Source organism: Salvelinus alpinus, chromosome 3 (assembly GCF_045679555.1).
Source record: "Salvelinus alpinus chromosome 3, SLU_Salpinus.1, whole genome shotgun sequence".
Lineage (NCBI taxonomy): Eukaryota > Metazoa > Chordata > Actinopteri > Salmoniformes > Salmonidae > Salvelinus > Salvelinus alpinus.
In genome coordinates this window covers 17,929,477-17,944,596 of record NC_092088.1, presented here as the reverse complement: position 1 = coordinate 17,944,596, position 15,120 = coordinate 17,929,477, and the positions used below count along the sequence as shown (strand labels likewise).

The window sequence follows — 15,120 nt, the reverse complement described above, 5'->3', positions numbered from 1 at the left end:
CAGGGCCAACCGCACCAGCATATGGTCTCACAAGGGGTCTGAGGATCTCATCTCGGTACCTAATGGCAGTCAGGCTACCTCTGGCGAGCACATGGAGGGCTGTGCGGCCCCCCAAAGAAATGCCACCCCACACCATGACTGACCCACCGCCAAACCGGTCATGCTGGAGGATGTTGCAGGCAGCAGAACGTTCTCCACGGCGTCTCCAGACTCTGTCACGTCTGTCACGTGCTCAGTGTGAACCTGCTTTCATCTGTGAAGAGCACAGGGCGCCAGTGGCGAATTTGTCAATCTTGGTGTTCTCTGGCAAATGCCAAACGTCCTGCACGGTGTTGGGCTGTAAGCACAACCCCCACCTGTGGACGTCGGGCCCTCATACCACCCTCATGGAGTCTGTTTCTGACGGTTTGAGCAGACACATGCACATTTGTGGCCTGCTGGAGGTCATTTTGCAGGGCTCTGGCAGTGCTCCTCCTTGCACAAAGGCAGAGGTAGCGGTCCTGCTGCTGGGTTGTTGCCCTCCTACGGCCTCCTCCACGTCTCCTGATGTACTGGCCTGTCTCCTGGTAGCGCCTCCATGCTCTGGACACTACGCTGACAGACACAGCAAACCTTCTTGCCACAGCTCGCATTGATGTGCCATCCTGGATGAGCTGCACTACCTGAGCCACTTGTGTGGGTTGTAGACTCCGTCTCATGCTACCACTAGAGTGAAAGCACCGCCAGCATTCAAAAGTGACCAAAACATCAGCCAGGAAGCATAGGAACTGAGAAGTGGTCTGTGGTCACCACCTGCAGAACCACTCCTTTATTGGGCGTGTCTTGCTAATTGCCTATAATTTCCACCTTTTGTCTATTCCATTTGCACAACAGCATGTGAAATTTATTGTCAATCAGTGTTGCTTCCTAAGTGGACAGTTTGATTTCACAGAAGTGTGATTGACTTGGAGTTACATTGTGTTGTTTAAGTGTTCCCTTTATTTTTTGGAGCAGTGTATATACCCCCACAAATACTGAGCTATATTGTATGCTCCAAAAAATTGGGAAGTATATTATTTAAGACTAAAACAATTTCTCAGATTTTTTTTAAAGTACTCAAACATTTTTAGTATTTGATGCCATATTCCTAGCATGCATTGAATACATCAAGCTTGTGACTCTACAAACTTGTTGGATGCATTTGCAGTTCATTTTGGTTATACATTTTGTGCTCAGTCAAAATGAATGCTAAATAATGTATTGTCATTTTGGAGTCACTCTTATTGTAAATAGCAATGGAATGTTTCTTAACTCTTCTACATTTCATGTGAATGCTACCATTACGGATAATCCTGAATGAATCGGGAAAAATGATGCATGAGGAAATTAGAGGGTCGAAGATGATACCACCAAGACATGCTAACCCTCCCGTTATTGGTAATGGTGAGAGGTTAGCGCTTCTGGCGGGTGATGGTCTTTGACCCTCTTAACTTTCACCAATCGTTCAGCATTATCTGTAATCATGGTAACATCCACATGAATGTAGAAGGATTTAGAAACATTCTATTCTTATTTACAATAAAAGTTACTCAAAAATTACAAATTTACCATTTCTATTTGGCACAAAATAATCTGAAACACAACCAAAACAAACTGCAAATGCATCCAACAAGTTTGTGGAGTCACAAACTTTCTGTAGTCATTGGGTGCTAGGAATATGACATAAAATACAAAACATTTGACTACTTTATAAGAATCTTTAGGGGTGTCTAATTTTGACCCAATACCTTTGTTTGTTTTTTTCTCTCAAAAATCTCTTTCTCTGAGCAATTGAATTAGTATACAATTTAATTTCCCCCTTTTTTTGCATGAAATATATATAGCTCAGTATTTGAATTGTGTATTTTATACAGTCATTATGGCTCATCTTTATCAAGGGAGTCGATCATTTCGGACCCCATTGTATATGTAAAGAGACACAATGGAAACGTGTGTTACTGCATTCAAATCATTTCATACCAGTTTTTCATTGGTTTACAAGCACTAGCTTTTCCGCGTTGTCTGAATAATACAAAAACCCAATAGGAAGAATTGTTGCCCTGAAGACATCTTTGAAGCTTATTTGCCAGACACACACTGCCGTTGTGGTAGTGTTTAATTCAGTATCAAGTCCCTCCAGAGCTGTCTTCCAGACCCTTTCAGTCCAGTCTGTCAGCCAAACAATCCTCCCATCAAATATTAAGGCTATTATCTCCCAGCACGACATCAGAAGGCTAAAAGTTCAATGCTGAAATATGAGAATCTTCAAACTTGGGTGGACGTAAAGGGGCCTTAAATGGAAGTGCGCTATATAGCTGACTACCTCTGGTTCAATACTGTTGTGCTTGCTTGGTCCTTGGTACATAATGAATAATCCATTTTCCCTGTGTGGGGGGGTTGACAGGGCCCTGTGGCACTGTGAGGAGATGATCCAGCGCTATAGCCGGGAGATGGGAGTGAACAGCGCCTTGTGTTTGGCGGGCACCGCCCTGCCCTACGCCAGCCACAGCAACGTGGGCAAAGCCTTGGGGGACTGCATGAGGGCCATCATCGGCGTGCTGCTAAATCTCACCCACGACAATGGTGAGAGTCGTGCGCGCGCACACACACACTTCAATATAGAGACACACACACTCCGTGGCTCACACAGTATCATCTGGACACAGAATGAGCAGACGGTACCAACGCCACTGGTGGTCGTAAATGATTATGGTTATTGAGGACATAAGCATACCTACACTATCTTGGGCACTCGCCGCTCCTTCACAGAAGTGCGTTAATGCTTTTTAATTTGACCCCTAAAGAAATTCGGCTTCCAAAATATGTGTTATGCACATAACTGTTGATGAGGCCCCATGATGACTGTTCTGCCCCGTGTGTGTAGAATGGGGAAGCACGAAGACAGGCGAACAGGAGGACATGATGATGACATCGTTGAACTGTGTGCTCCGGGTCCCACAGTACCTTCCTCAGGAGAGGAGGTTCGACATTCGCGTACTGGTGAGGGGGATGTAGTGGGGGTGTGGGTTTGTAGGGGGGGCGGGTGTGGCTGGGGGGGTGTGTGTGTTTGTGTAGGGGGGGGGGGGGGGTGTAGGAGGGAGTGTTTGTGTGTGTGGGGGGGTGTATTTGTGTGGTATGTAGTAGGGGGGGTGGGGGTGGGGGAGTAGGAGGGGGTGGGTGTGTAGGGGAGGGGGTGTTTGTGTGGGGGTGTTTGTGTAGAGTGGTGTGTTTGTGTGTGGGGGATTTGTGTGTGTGTGGGGGGTTTGTGTGTTTGTGTGGGGGGGTGGGTGTGTTTGTGTGGGGGGGGGGTGTTTGTGGGTGTGTAGGAGGGGTGTGGGTGTGTAGGAGGGTGTGGGTGTGTAGGAGGGTGTGGGTGTGTAGGGGGTGAGTGTGTTTGTGTAGGAGGGGGGTGTGTTTGTGTAGGAGGGGGTGTGTTTGTGTAGGAGGGGGGTGTGTTTGTGTAGGATGGGGAGTGTGTTTGTGTAGGAGGGGGGTGTGTTTGTGTAGGAGGGGGGTGTGTTTGTGTAGCGAGGGGTGGTGTGTTTGTGTAGGAGGGGGGTGTGTTTGTGTAGGAGGGGGAGGTGTGTTTGTGTAGGAGGGGGGGGGGGTTTGTGTAGGAGGGGGGGGGGTGTAGGAGGGGGGGGTGTTTGTGTGTCGGAGGGGGGGGTTTGTGTGTCGGGGGGGGGTGTTTGTGTAGGAGGGAGGGGGGGGGGGGGGGGGTTGTGTAGGATGGGTGGGGTTTGTGTAGGTAGGTGTGTGTGTGTATTTCTCCAGTCTGAAGTGTGATGATTCTCCAGGGGCTGGGCCTGCTGATCAACCTGGTGGAGTACAGTGCCAGGAACCGCTACTGCCTGGTGGAGATGGCGATGGATGGAGGAGCTCCCTTCAACTCTGTCCTGGTGGCTGACAAAGAGGAGCTCAAGACAGAAGGATCGCTCACTGCCATCGCTGCCCTGGTGCAGGTGGGTTAGAGAACTGAGGGCTGTTTGTGGGTTCATAGGTCGTATAGAGACCTCATACACTTCAATGAGCAATAATGCGATCTCGTAGGCATAGATATGGAATAATATATATTATTGGAGTTATATATTCAGTACCAGTCAAAAGTTTGGACACCTACTCATTCAAGGGTTTTTTCTTACTGCTTTCTTACATTGTAGAATAATAGTGAAGACATCAAAACTATTAAATAACACATTTGGAATTATGTAGTAACCAAAAAAGTGTTAAACAAATCAAAATATATTTGAGATTCTTCAAAGTAGCCACCCTTGGCCTTGATGACAGCTTTGCACACTCTTGGCATTCTCTCAACCAGCATCATGAGTTAGTCAACTGGAATGCTTTTCAATTAACAGGTGTGCCTTGTTAAAAGTTCATTTGTGGAATTTCTTTCCTTAATGCGTTTGAGCCAATCAGTTGTTGTGACAAGGTAGGGTTGGTATACAGAAGATAGCCCTATTTGCTATTATAAACTGGTTACCAACGCAATTATTGCAGTAAAAATACATGTTTTGTCATACCCCTAATATACCACGGCTGTCAGCCAATCAGCCTTCAGAGCTCGAACCACCCTGTTTATAAATGGATTTATACCATGGCATTGTTGAATATTGATTGGCTTGATGTGCATTCTAGAGCGTGCATTATTTCCCTATAACACATGGTTTATTTGCACGGTAGATTTCAATGGCTATGCTCTGTTTGAGCTGCTTTTGAAAAGCAAAAGTCAAATTGAAAACATTGTTGAATAAAATTTTCATAATAGCTAGGACTGCTGGTTTTGGTTGTCTAGGCAACTACTGTCGCTATCTAGTAAACTTGCTAGCTACTTCAGTGGATGTTGAACACATGTCTACCTGCAAATAAACACATTAACAGCAGTAAATGTGTTAAATTATAGCCATGGTATAAAAGGGATAATCAGCTCGGGGCTATGAGTTGTCTGGAAAATAATGCATCTCTGTGGGAGGTCAGTTCCACGCCGTTCATTATTTTCCAGAGAACTCATAGCCCCTCGTTGATTATCCCTTACATAGACTATTTGCGTTAACCCCCTTTTTATCTCTCTTGCAATGGCTCTATGCACACTCACTGAAATCTACCCACGCTCAGATACTACACTGACACTCCAACACACACACAGACTACATCCGCTCACACACACACATGCATGCATGTTGACGCCAAACACACTTTCACACTATTTCACTCTTCACATTACACTGCTGCTACTCTGTTTTATTATCTATCCTGATTGCCTAGTCACTTTTACCCCTACCCACATGTACATATTAACTCAACTACCTCGTACCCCTGCACATTGACTCAGTACCGGTGCTCCTTGTATATAGCCTCATTATTGTTACTATTTCCTTCTTTTTCTACATTTTTAAAAAACTTTTTAACTCTGCATTGTTGGGAAAGTGCTCGTAAGTAAGTATTGTGGTAAAGTCTACACCTGTTGTATTTGGTTCATGTGACAAATAACATTTCATTGGATTTTTTTTATGGATGAGTTGATTACTGATTTATATGCACGTGCGACCTTTTCTGACCCGAATGCGTTTGTGCCCTCAGCTCTTCCTCCAGCGGGAGCAAGCGGCCATAGCGGCAGAGGCGGAGACGGATGACTTCATCAACGATGTGCCCAAGCCCAAGCTGGACCAGAGCGGCGAGTGGCAAGAGTCGGGTGGCGAGATCCAATGGGTGGCCTCAGAGAACAACATCGCCAACGCCGTCAGCGAGAAAGAGAAGGCCAAGAAAGAGGAAGAGAACGAGGAGATAGACCTTACCAAAGGTAATGACCTACTTGGTTAAATAAACTCAAAATAAATCAATACAATCTAACTAACTGAGTGTAATGTAATAGATACATAATGGCATCTAGGTAACTCTGAAAAGAGATTCAGAGGAATGCATGTTTGGATTATAGGTTAGGAGCTGTATTGGTTATTCTATGAATATTTGGGCGGCTGACACTTTCTCCCTTCTCCCTCCATCCCTTCCTGCTGCAGCTCTTCAGCATGCTGGGAAGCACATGGAGGACAGCATAGTGGCCTCCTACACAGCACTGCTACTGGGCTGTCTCTGTCAGGGGAGTCCGGTAAGGACACTCTCCTCCCACTCCTGACACTCGCACTGTGTCTGAGTGGCATGGCTGCTCTACATAATCAAATAAACTGTTATTTAAATTGCAGTTCAAATCGGAAACACACTTTACAGAAAATCATTTAAATGATAAAAACACAAGCAATAGGCGAGATAAGAGATGAATAAAGAAACATAACGAATGTCGATAATAACAGTGAAATCGTTGATTCGTTCTCTACACAACTGTCTAACCCTGAACCGATGCAGCCCTTCATGTTGAAGCAATGAGACAAGGTCACATCACATAATGGGTTGCATAGACCTAGTTTGGCCTTGTTTATTAGACACGCGGACTTTAGGCTACAGTTTACAGTGCATTTGGAAAGTATTCAGACTCCTTCCCTTTTTGCACATTTTGTTAAGTTACAGCCTTATTCTAAAATTGATTAAATTATTTGTTTTCCTCATCAATCTACACACAATACCCCATTATGACATTGAAAACGGGTTTCTATACGTTTTTATACATTTATATAAAATTCAAAACAGAACTTATTTCCATAAGTAATCAGACCCTTTGCTATGAGACTCAAAATTGAGCTTAGGTACATTCTGTATCCAGTGATCATCCTTCTGATTTTTCTACTACTTGATTGGAGTCCACCAGTGATACATTCTATTGATTGGACATGATTTGGAAAGACACACACCTGTCTATATAGGTAATGTCAGAGCAAAAACCAAGCCATGAGGTTGAAGGAATTGTCCGTAGAGCTCCCATATAGGATTGTGTCGAGGCACAGATCTGGGGAAGGGTACCAAAAAATGTCTGCAGTATTGAAGGTCCCCAAGAACATAGTGGTCTCCATCATTCTTAAATGGAAGACGTTTGGAACCACCAAGACTCTTCTTATAGCTGGCCGCCCGGCTAAACTGAGCAATCGGGGGAGAAGGGCCTTGGTCAGGGAGGTGACCAAGAACCCGATGGTCACTCTGACAGAGCTCCAGAGTTCCTCTGTGGAGAAGGACAACCATCTCTGCAGCACTCCACCAATCAGACCTTTATGGTAGAGTGAACAGACGGAAGCCACTCCTCAGTAAAAGGCACATGACAGCCCCCTTGGAGTTTTCCAAAAGGCACCTAAAGGACTCAGACCATAAGAAACAAGACTCTCTGGTCTGATGAAACCAAGATTGAACTCTTTGGCCTGAATGCCAAGCGTCATGTCTGGAGGAAACCTGGCACCATCTCTAAAGTGAAGCATGGTGGTGGCAGCATCATGCTGTGGGGATGTTTTTTAGTGGCAGGGACTGGGAGACTTGTCAGGATTGAGGGAAAGATGAACGGAGCAAAGTACAGATATCCTTGATGAAAATCTGCTTGAGACGGCTCAGGACTTCAGACTGAGGCGAAGGTTCACCTTCCAACAGGACACCGACCCTGAGCACACAGCTAAGACAATGCAGGAGTGGCTTCAGAACGAGTCTCAAGGTCCTAGAGTGTCCTGGACTTCAACCCGATTGAACATCTCTGGAGAGACCTGAAAATAGCTGTGCAGCGACGCTCCCCATCCAACCTGACAGACCTTGAGAGGATTTGCAGAGAAGAATGGGACCAACTACCCAAATACAGATGTGCCAAGCTTGTAGCGTCATACCCAGGAAGACTTGATGCTATAATCGCTGCCAAAGGTGCTTAAACAAAGTACTGAGTAAAGGGTCTGAATACTTGTGATATTTCTTTTTTTCCCTAATACATTAGCCAACATTTCTAAAAACCTGTTTTTGCTTTGTCATTATGGGGTATTGTGTAGATTGAGGATGGAAAACACCCATTTTAATCCATTTTAGAATAAGGCTGTAATGTCACGAAATGTGGAAAAGAAAAAGTCAAGGGGTCTGAACACTTTCTGAATGCACTGTACATTGCATTTTGGCCATTTATCCAGACGTAGGTAAGGCGAACGAATCCATTGTGTACAGCATCGCTAGTGCTGAGGTCACCCCATTATGCATGTTAAACTCGACTGTCGTTTTCTCATGTACCCAACGTTCACTTCAAATACCCACATCACCATTTAGACAAGTTGACTGGTCTGCGATGCCTCGTTCGAACGTCTGTAATAAACATCCGTCATCTGTGTCATTTTAAAGCCTCTCTCAGGGACCATCAATGGTTTCCTTCAAAATTGCCGTCTTAAAAGTTTCACGGCCGACTGTGGGAAAGGAAAATAAAAGCTATGATAATGTTATTCCGGATTTAATGGCTATTTCTCTTTTGAAGATGTTATTAGCGATCCAATGATGCCTTGAGAGCTCAGTACATCTGCAGTAATGGACTCTCTCTCACTGAGTCTCCCATAGGGCAGTTAGGTTGTGATTGATGTGCCATGGACGTTATCCCTCTGATAAACCTGTACCAGTCCCAGGCTGTAGCTTTTATCTGGACAGGGCTCTGTGTTCTATCTCGTAAACAGACTTTAAACAAGACTTTTGTCTTAAAACAAAATGACTGTGGCCTGGCTGGTCTAGCGGTCCTAGGCGCAATGCCTGTAGAATACGTACTACTGCCATAATGGGTCCAAACCCGGCTCATTGTTCTTTCAGCGCTCTCTCCAACTTTTACTCGCTACCTCTGTTATCTGTAATAAAACAAAAACATATATCAAACAAAATAACTACTTGGGTTCACTAGAAGGACTGGACAAGTTCCAATGAATGAATTCCTAGTTTTTAGCCTAAACTAACTGAATACTGCTTTTAATGGAGGAACCGCATCAGAGAGATGGATGGCTGAGTGGACCGGCCATTCTAGCACCTCTGACCACAGAACATCGGCTATCATTTTCTTTTCTCGACGATTCTACATGTTGTATCACCACCGTTCGTTGGCACCCAGCATGTAATCCACTGCGCACAACCAACCTTGGTTATGGTGGCTACGGTTCTGGTGCATCTTCCCTCGAAGAGATGATTTGGACATGGAGATTAGTTTATCACTAGAATTACTGTTCGCTGACATTCTATACCTGCCTGTTGTGATTGTATATCATCAGAGATTGGACATGAGTAGAACTAACAAAGGTTTCAATGCTGATTCATAGTCTTCTCTTTCAGATGAATGTGACTACTGTGAGGGAAAGCCTGCCCAAAGGAGATTTCTCAATAATGACAGAAATGCTCAAGAAATTCCTCAATTTCATGAATCTTACAGTAAGTTCTCTCACATAAAAAAAGTCAGTTTTTATCAACTTTTTTTACTCCCTTTTCTCCCCAATTTCGTGATATCCAATTTGTAGTTAGTCTTGTCACATTGCTGCAACTCCCCTACGCACTCGGGAGATGCGAAGATCGAGAGCCATGCGTCCTCCGAAACACGACCCTGCCAAGCCGCACTGCTTCTTGACACACTGCTTGCTTAACCCGGAAGCCAGCCGCACCAATGTGTCGGAGGAAACGCCATCCAGCTGGCGACCGAAGTCGACTTGCAGGTGCCCGGCCCGCCACAAGGAGTCGCTAGAGTGCGATGGGACAAGGAAATCTCGGCCAGCCAAACCCTCCCCTAACCCAGACGTAACGGGTTTGTAGTGATGCCTCAAGCACTGCGATGCAGTGCCTTAAACCACTGCGCCACTCGGGAGGCAAAATGTCTGTTTTTAAATGTCTTTATTGTGGCTTCTTCATTGTGTCATTGAGCTTGTACAGGCTCATGAGTAGTATCCCCCTCTGGTTCCTGTAGCCTTATGTCTAAATAGGCATGTTGTGTGGAGAGTGCTTCAGTGTGTGGTAACTGACCTCTGCTCTCTCTCCCACTCACTCACTCACCCTCCCTCCTCCCCTCTCTCTCTCCCCCTCTCTCTCTCTCCCCCCCTGTACATAGTGTGATGTGGGCACCGCAGGGCAGAAGTCCATCTCTCGGGTCATTGACTATCTAGAGCACTGTTAGAGAGGCCTGGCTCTGCAGAAAGGGCCCACGCTGATCACACTGGGACTGACCGCTCGCCACACACAGAGACCAGGACAGTTGGGTGGACCCTACCCCAGAGACCACACACACAGCCTGCTAATAACGACCACCCATCATCATCATTGTCATCCCCACGTTCACTATACAAACTGTGATGGTCTCCCCTCACACACGTGAGGCCTGAAGCACTGTTTCAGCATTCCACCTCTCCTATTATTATGACGTCTGCTTGGAATTACCTGAGAAGTAAATCCCCAAAAACTCCCGTTATATTCTTGACTTTGTTCTCAACGTTGGGTATTTCTGTTCCCTCATGAAAATATAATTTATGATTGACTCATTGATATTCATTCAATATGATTTTTTTTCTTGAATTGATTTCCCCACTTGTGCTATTCAGGTTGTACATTTATATAAAAACTCCTTGTATTCCAAATCAATATTTCCCCTCCTTATTACAGCTATCTGCCTGGACATGTTTTTGTGGAAGGGCCAGACTGTGACATCATTTCCTCCTTTTGTTTTGGGTTTTGTTTTCTGTCTGCTGTAAAAGATGGCTCTTTCCCTGCCTCCTTCCTCTGTTAACTTTCGATTGTCATCAAAGTGCCTGAATTCCCCCCCTCTGAATCCATAGAAAGAGTTGGGCAGTGACCCACAGAACTGGAATAGGAGCCAGAGCTCTCAGCCTTCTTTGAAATGCTGAAAGCCTCCAGAGCCCCATAGCCCCGCTGCACTGATGCCATTGTTTTGCTTTCACGACCGTTCCGCTTTTTTTGTGTTCTAAAAACCTCTTTGTGGTTGAGTGGACGGTGTCGAACCCACCAGGCACAGACGTCCGTTCAATATCTGTTACATTTGGTTGAGTTGTCAACTAATGTGAAATCAACAAGATTTCACTACGTCATTGGATTTAGGTTCAAAGTTGGGTGAACAATAGATGGAATGCCCTTCCGATTGATGAGTTTTTGCAAATCCAATCAGTTTTCCACGTTGATTCATCGTCATCACATACACTTTGTTGTTGTTGAAATGATGTGGCAACGACGTTTATTCAACCAATTTTTGTCCAGTTCGAATAGATTTCAGTTCTCTTTCAAAGTGCACAAAGAGGTGAGGGTGAGACAGAATTGTTAGTTTGGTCAGTCCCTCACCTCTCGGTCTGTCCAAGTCAATATTATCAGAGATTCTAGCTCTTCAAAGACAGACCTGAAGTGGTCCCCATCTGTAGTGTTCACTAATGTACGAGAACTACATAATTTAGCTTATACTTACCCCCATCATTATTAATTATGGCCAACAGGAAAGTATGGATGTTTGTGCCTTTTAATTTGGACTGGAGAGCCTCTGTTAGTCTGAATGACCACAGTGCTTCACCTACCAATTTGAAGGCTGTAGAACACTTCACAAATTATTGTTTTCTGATCTCGCCAGCAACACTTCTGTCTTTGAATAAATACAAACCAGTCCCCTTTTCTCTGCAATGCTTCAATTGCTTTATTGAGGATTTCTCAATTAATTTAAACATAATAAATCAACGGGACTGGAAGCCTACCATATTTGTAGCATTTCAAACTAAGTACTAGAACTGATAAGATGACTATTCATGAACCGAGCCTCTAGTGGTTGCTGTACCCATACTCCATCTAAGTTTCATAACCGCTGTTCTCAGTTTTGTTAATTTCAGGCTAGATTGGGACTGCTATCGGCTTAAGTACAGTGTCAGCTACTGTATTGGTCATATGCTGTTTCCCATAGATTTCTCCCATAAAACTAAAATAATTTTATCCCAGCTTGGATGTTGAGGTTGGGGGGCTAAGATTTTATTTTCTAAGGTTGCATTTATTCTCATTTGGTGTGTAATTTCCGTGTCGTTTTGTTTCTCATGGCTGTGCTGACACACACCCTCATCAGTACTTTCTAAGCTATTTCAACACTTCTAAAGTTTACAAGAGCTTTATTCACAAATCTGGAAATGAATGGAATAATGTAAATACATTTGTAAATATTGCCTATTGGAAATTAGAAATGGTAGACTACTTTTCTGAATCCAATCCTATTTTTATTTTATACAGCATTTCTCAGTTGTGTTATTTGAAAGTCAGATTAAAAAGGTATACAAAGCCAAATGCAGGAACATGATCTTTGTACTAATTTCAAGAATGTCTTTGGTTACCTGTATATAATTTTAACTAGAATAAAAATTGCTACTTTCAGTATACCGGTGTCTGATACTTCTTGTATTTTTGGACACTTCTGTACGTTTGGACATGCGAAAGAAGCCGAAGCTTTCAGATAAAGCTCATATTGATGCGTAAATATGTTTTTACTTCAGCCAGATAATCTACATAAGGTTTCAAACAAGAATCAACATGTTTTGTATGAAGAAAAAATATACATTAGTAAGCACAAACAAATACAATCAGTTATTTTGTGCCACTAGTTCTCTCCCACAGGTTCATAAACCCTCGCAGCTCGGTCTTCTGTTCTTCGAAAGGCGCGCGCATCACGTTTCCACTGTCTCTACATATAGTGTATGTACCTGGCCCAGGTAGTTTTACAGTTGCGTCTTCTTCTGTGGAGTTCATTGTTGGCCTTCCCGTTGGGGCCGTGTCCACATTCGCCGTGCTCTCAAGTTCAGTGGTGCTGAATTCCGCTACGCAGGGCCTGTCCTGCAACAAGTCGCTGAGCGTCGATATGTATATCTGCGCCATCTGAAGAGTCTCTGACTTGGACAGCTTCTTGTCGCTCTCCAGGTTAGGGATAACGCTCCTGAGCCGGTCGAAGGCAACATTGAGGCCGAGCATCCTCCTCCTCTCCCGGGCGTTGGCAGCCATGCGCCGCCGCCTTTGCGCTCTGTCGATGGTGCTCTGGTCCTGTTCGATGTATCCGAGCCCTGGCAATCTGAGTTCCCCAATAGCGCACGTGTCACATTCGCTCCTGCGCTCTGCTCTCTCCTCTATCCAACTGGTCTGCACAAGAGCTCCATGTGGCATGTCTATAGGATGCACTTGCACTTTCAAATCAGCAACAGTGTCTGCGTTTCTGGAGATGTATGGCGCAAATAGACTTTTGCGGCGTTGCATTGTCCTGACTAGGGTATAGATTCAACAGTGCAGACGTAACTGAACTTCTAGACCCGTGGCTTAAAAAAGTTTCTGGTGTGAGGGGAGAATTTATTGACAAACGCCAGAGCTTGTGAGGATGCTATGGGCGTGGCAAGGGTCGTGTGCGCGTAATGAATAGAGTTAGATCCCTTTGATAATGTCAGCAGGAAGTCTTATTAACCAAGTTCATCAAAAGTGGATTAGGTCCATCTGAGTGATCGCTGTGCGCATGGGGCTTGGCTTGGCTCTGGGCAGAAGTGCGATCAGGCCACTTTTTTAGAGCTCATTGTCTAATAATTATTTTATTAATATTTATCCTATAGGCTAATGGCACAGCAGGCTAAAATCTTCTCTGCCCCCCCCCCCCCCAAAACCCCGCCAAAAACAACGTTTTCATAATTGCAACCATGGGAAAATATAGATTTTATGAAATAATAGACCTTTGGGAGAAATCCTAGGCCTTCATTTACATAGTCACAAATGGATTTGTAGGCTGGATAATTGAATTCAAGGGTGTAGCCTTATGCTCACTAAAGAGAGAAAGGAAAACCTTGGGTCAAATAATTATAAATACATGTATGTAAAAAGCTAAATGTACAGTAGGATAACTGACAGGCAGGCCACAAACGCAATGTGTATAATCTCATCCGATTTAGCGCTGTCCACTAACGCGATGTGGGCCCTATTTTCTCTGCGCACATTAGAACTTCGGTAACCCACGCTTTCCTTGCTCTGACAACTGCCTCTCCAAAAATCTGTAAATGAATAATACACACATATTGTAGAGTGGTCTCAGAGTTGGATAGTTGGCGAGCTCCAGCAACACGTGGTAGGAGGTCCTGACAGTTGTTGGCACACTCCTCATATTAAACTTAATGAAGCGTCTCATTGAACCGAGGAGGCAGGCCTGCGATCAAACCCCGCCGGACGAGTAGATTAGAGCCCCCCCCCCCCATGACGAGGGTAAATTGGAGTGCATACATGCCTGTCAGAGCAAGACAAGAAGAAATGAGACCAAATTTCACTGACGGGATTAGCGGTGGAGGGTAAAAGGGGAAAACCTTTTTCTTTTCAGTGTTTGCCATCACCAACAAAAGACGCAAACCGGACGCACGAGCCAAGTGTTGGAGAGAGGCACACACTTGTCAGAAGTCATTAAATTCGGCTGCGCATCGAGTAAAGTAATGAAACAAGCGTATTCTAATGAAAAGGGGATTTAACTGGAAATTATAATCAAACTATTCGAGTTATTCCTAAAATGCGGATTTTAATAGGCCTAGACAAACAATTCACTTGATGAAATTAAGTAGGCCTATCTGATTTAAGACAGATCCAATCTGAAAAATAATTTTGTCATGTTTATTTGATTAATCATGGTAGATTGCTAATAAACCATTGCTTTTAGCGAAGAAGTAAAACATCACTATATCCGTTATTTTCACAAATTAGCCTAATCTTTAACCTAATTAGTATTTTACTGGGAGAAGAAAAAGAGGGCATTCATCTAGGTCTATTGGAAATATACTTAGTTCATAACAGCAGAGGAAACAGAACCCATGGTCATCATCAGTGATGTAAAAATACTTTGAAGTACTACTTAAGGAGTTTTTTTTGGTATCTGTACCTTACTATTTTTATTTCATGACAACTTACTTTTACTTTACTACATTCCTAAAGAAAATAATGTACTTTTTTCATACATTTCCCCTGACACCTTAAAGTACTCCTTACATTTTGAATGCTTAGAAAGACAGGAAAATTGTAAAATTCAAGCACATATAAAGATTACATCCCTGCCTCGGATCTGGCGGACTCACTAAACATAGATGCTTTGTTTGTAAATTATGTCTGAGTGTTGGAGTGTGCCCCTGGTTATCCATAAATTTAAAAAACAAGAAAATGGTGCCGTCTGGTTTGCTTAATATAAGGAATTTGAAA

The 15,120-nt window shown here is 44.0% G+C and overlaps 1 protein-coding gene across 1 annotated transcript in view; it reads left to right on the top strand.

Moving 5' to 3' along the window:
• LOC139570150 (wings apart-like protein homolog) overlaps positions 1-12,294 on the top strand; it is a 48,374-nt gene extending 36,080 nt beyond the window's left edge. Inside the window, exons 14-20 of the mRNA XM_071391748.1 lie at positions 2,423-2,601; positions 2,903-3,018; positions 3,816-3,980; positions 5,599-5,818; positions 6,036-6,124; positions 9,229-9,324; positions 9,992-12,294. Of these exons, the coding sequence (XP_071247849.1) occupies positions 2,423-2,601; positions 2,903-3,018; positions 3,816-3,980; positions 5,599-5,818; positions 6,036-6,124; positions 9,229-9,324; positions 9,992-10,057 (931 nt within the window). The 3' untranslated portion in view covers positions 10,058-12,294. The remainder of the gene's footprint in view (positions 1-2,422; positions 2,602-2,902; positions 3,019-3,815; positions 3,981-5,598; positions 5,819-6,035; positions 6,125-9,228; positions 9,325-9,991) is intronic.
• Positions 12,295-15,120: the final 2,826 nt, after the last annotated feature.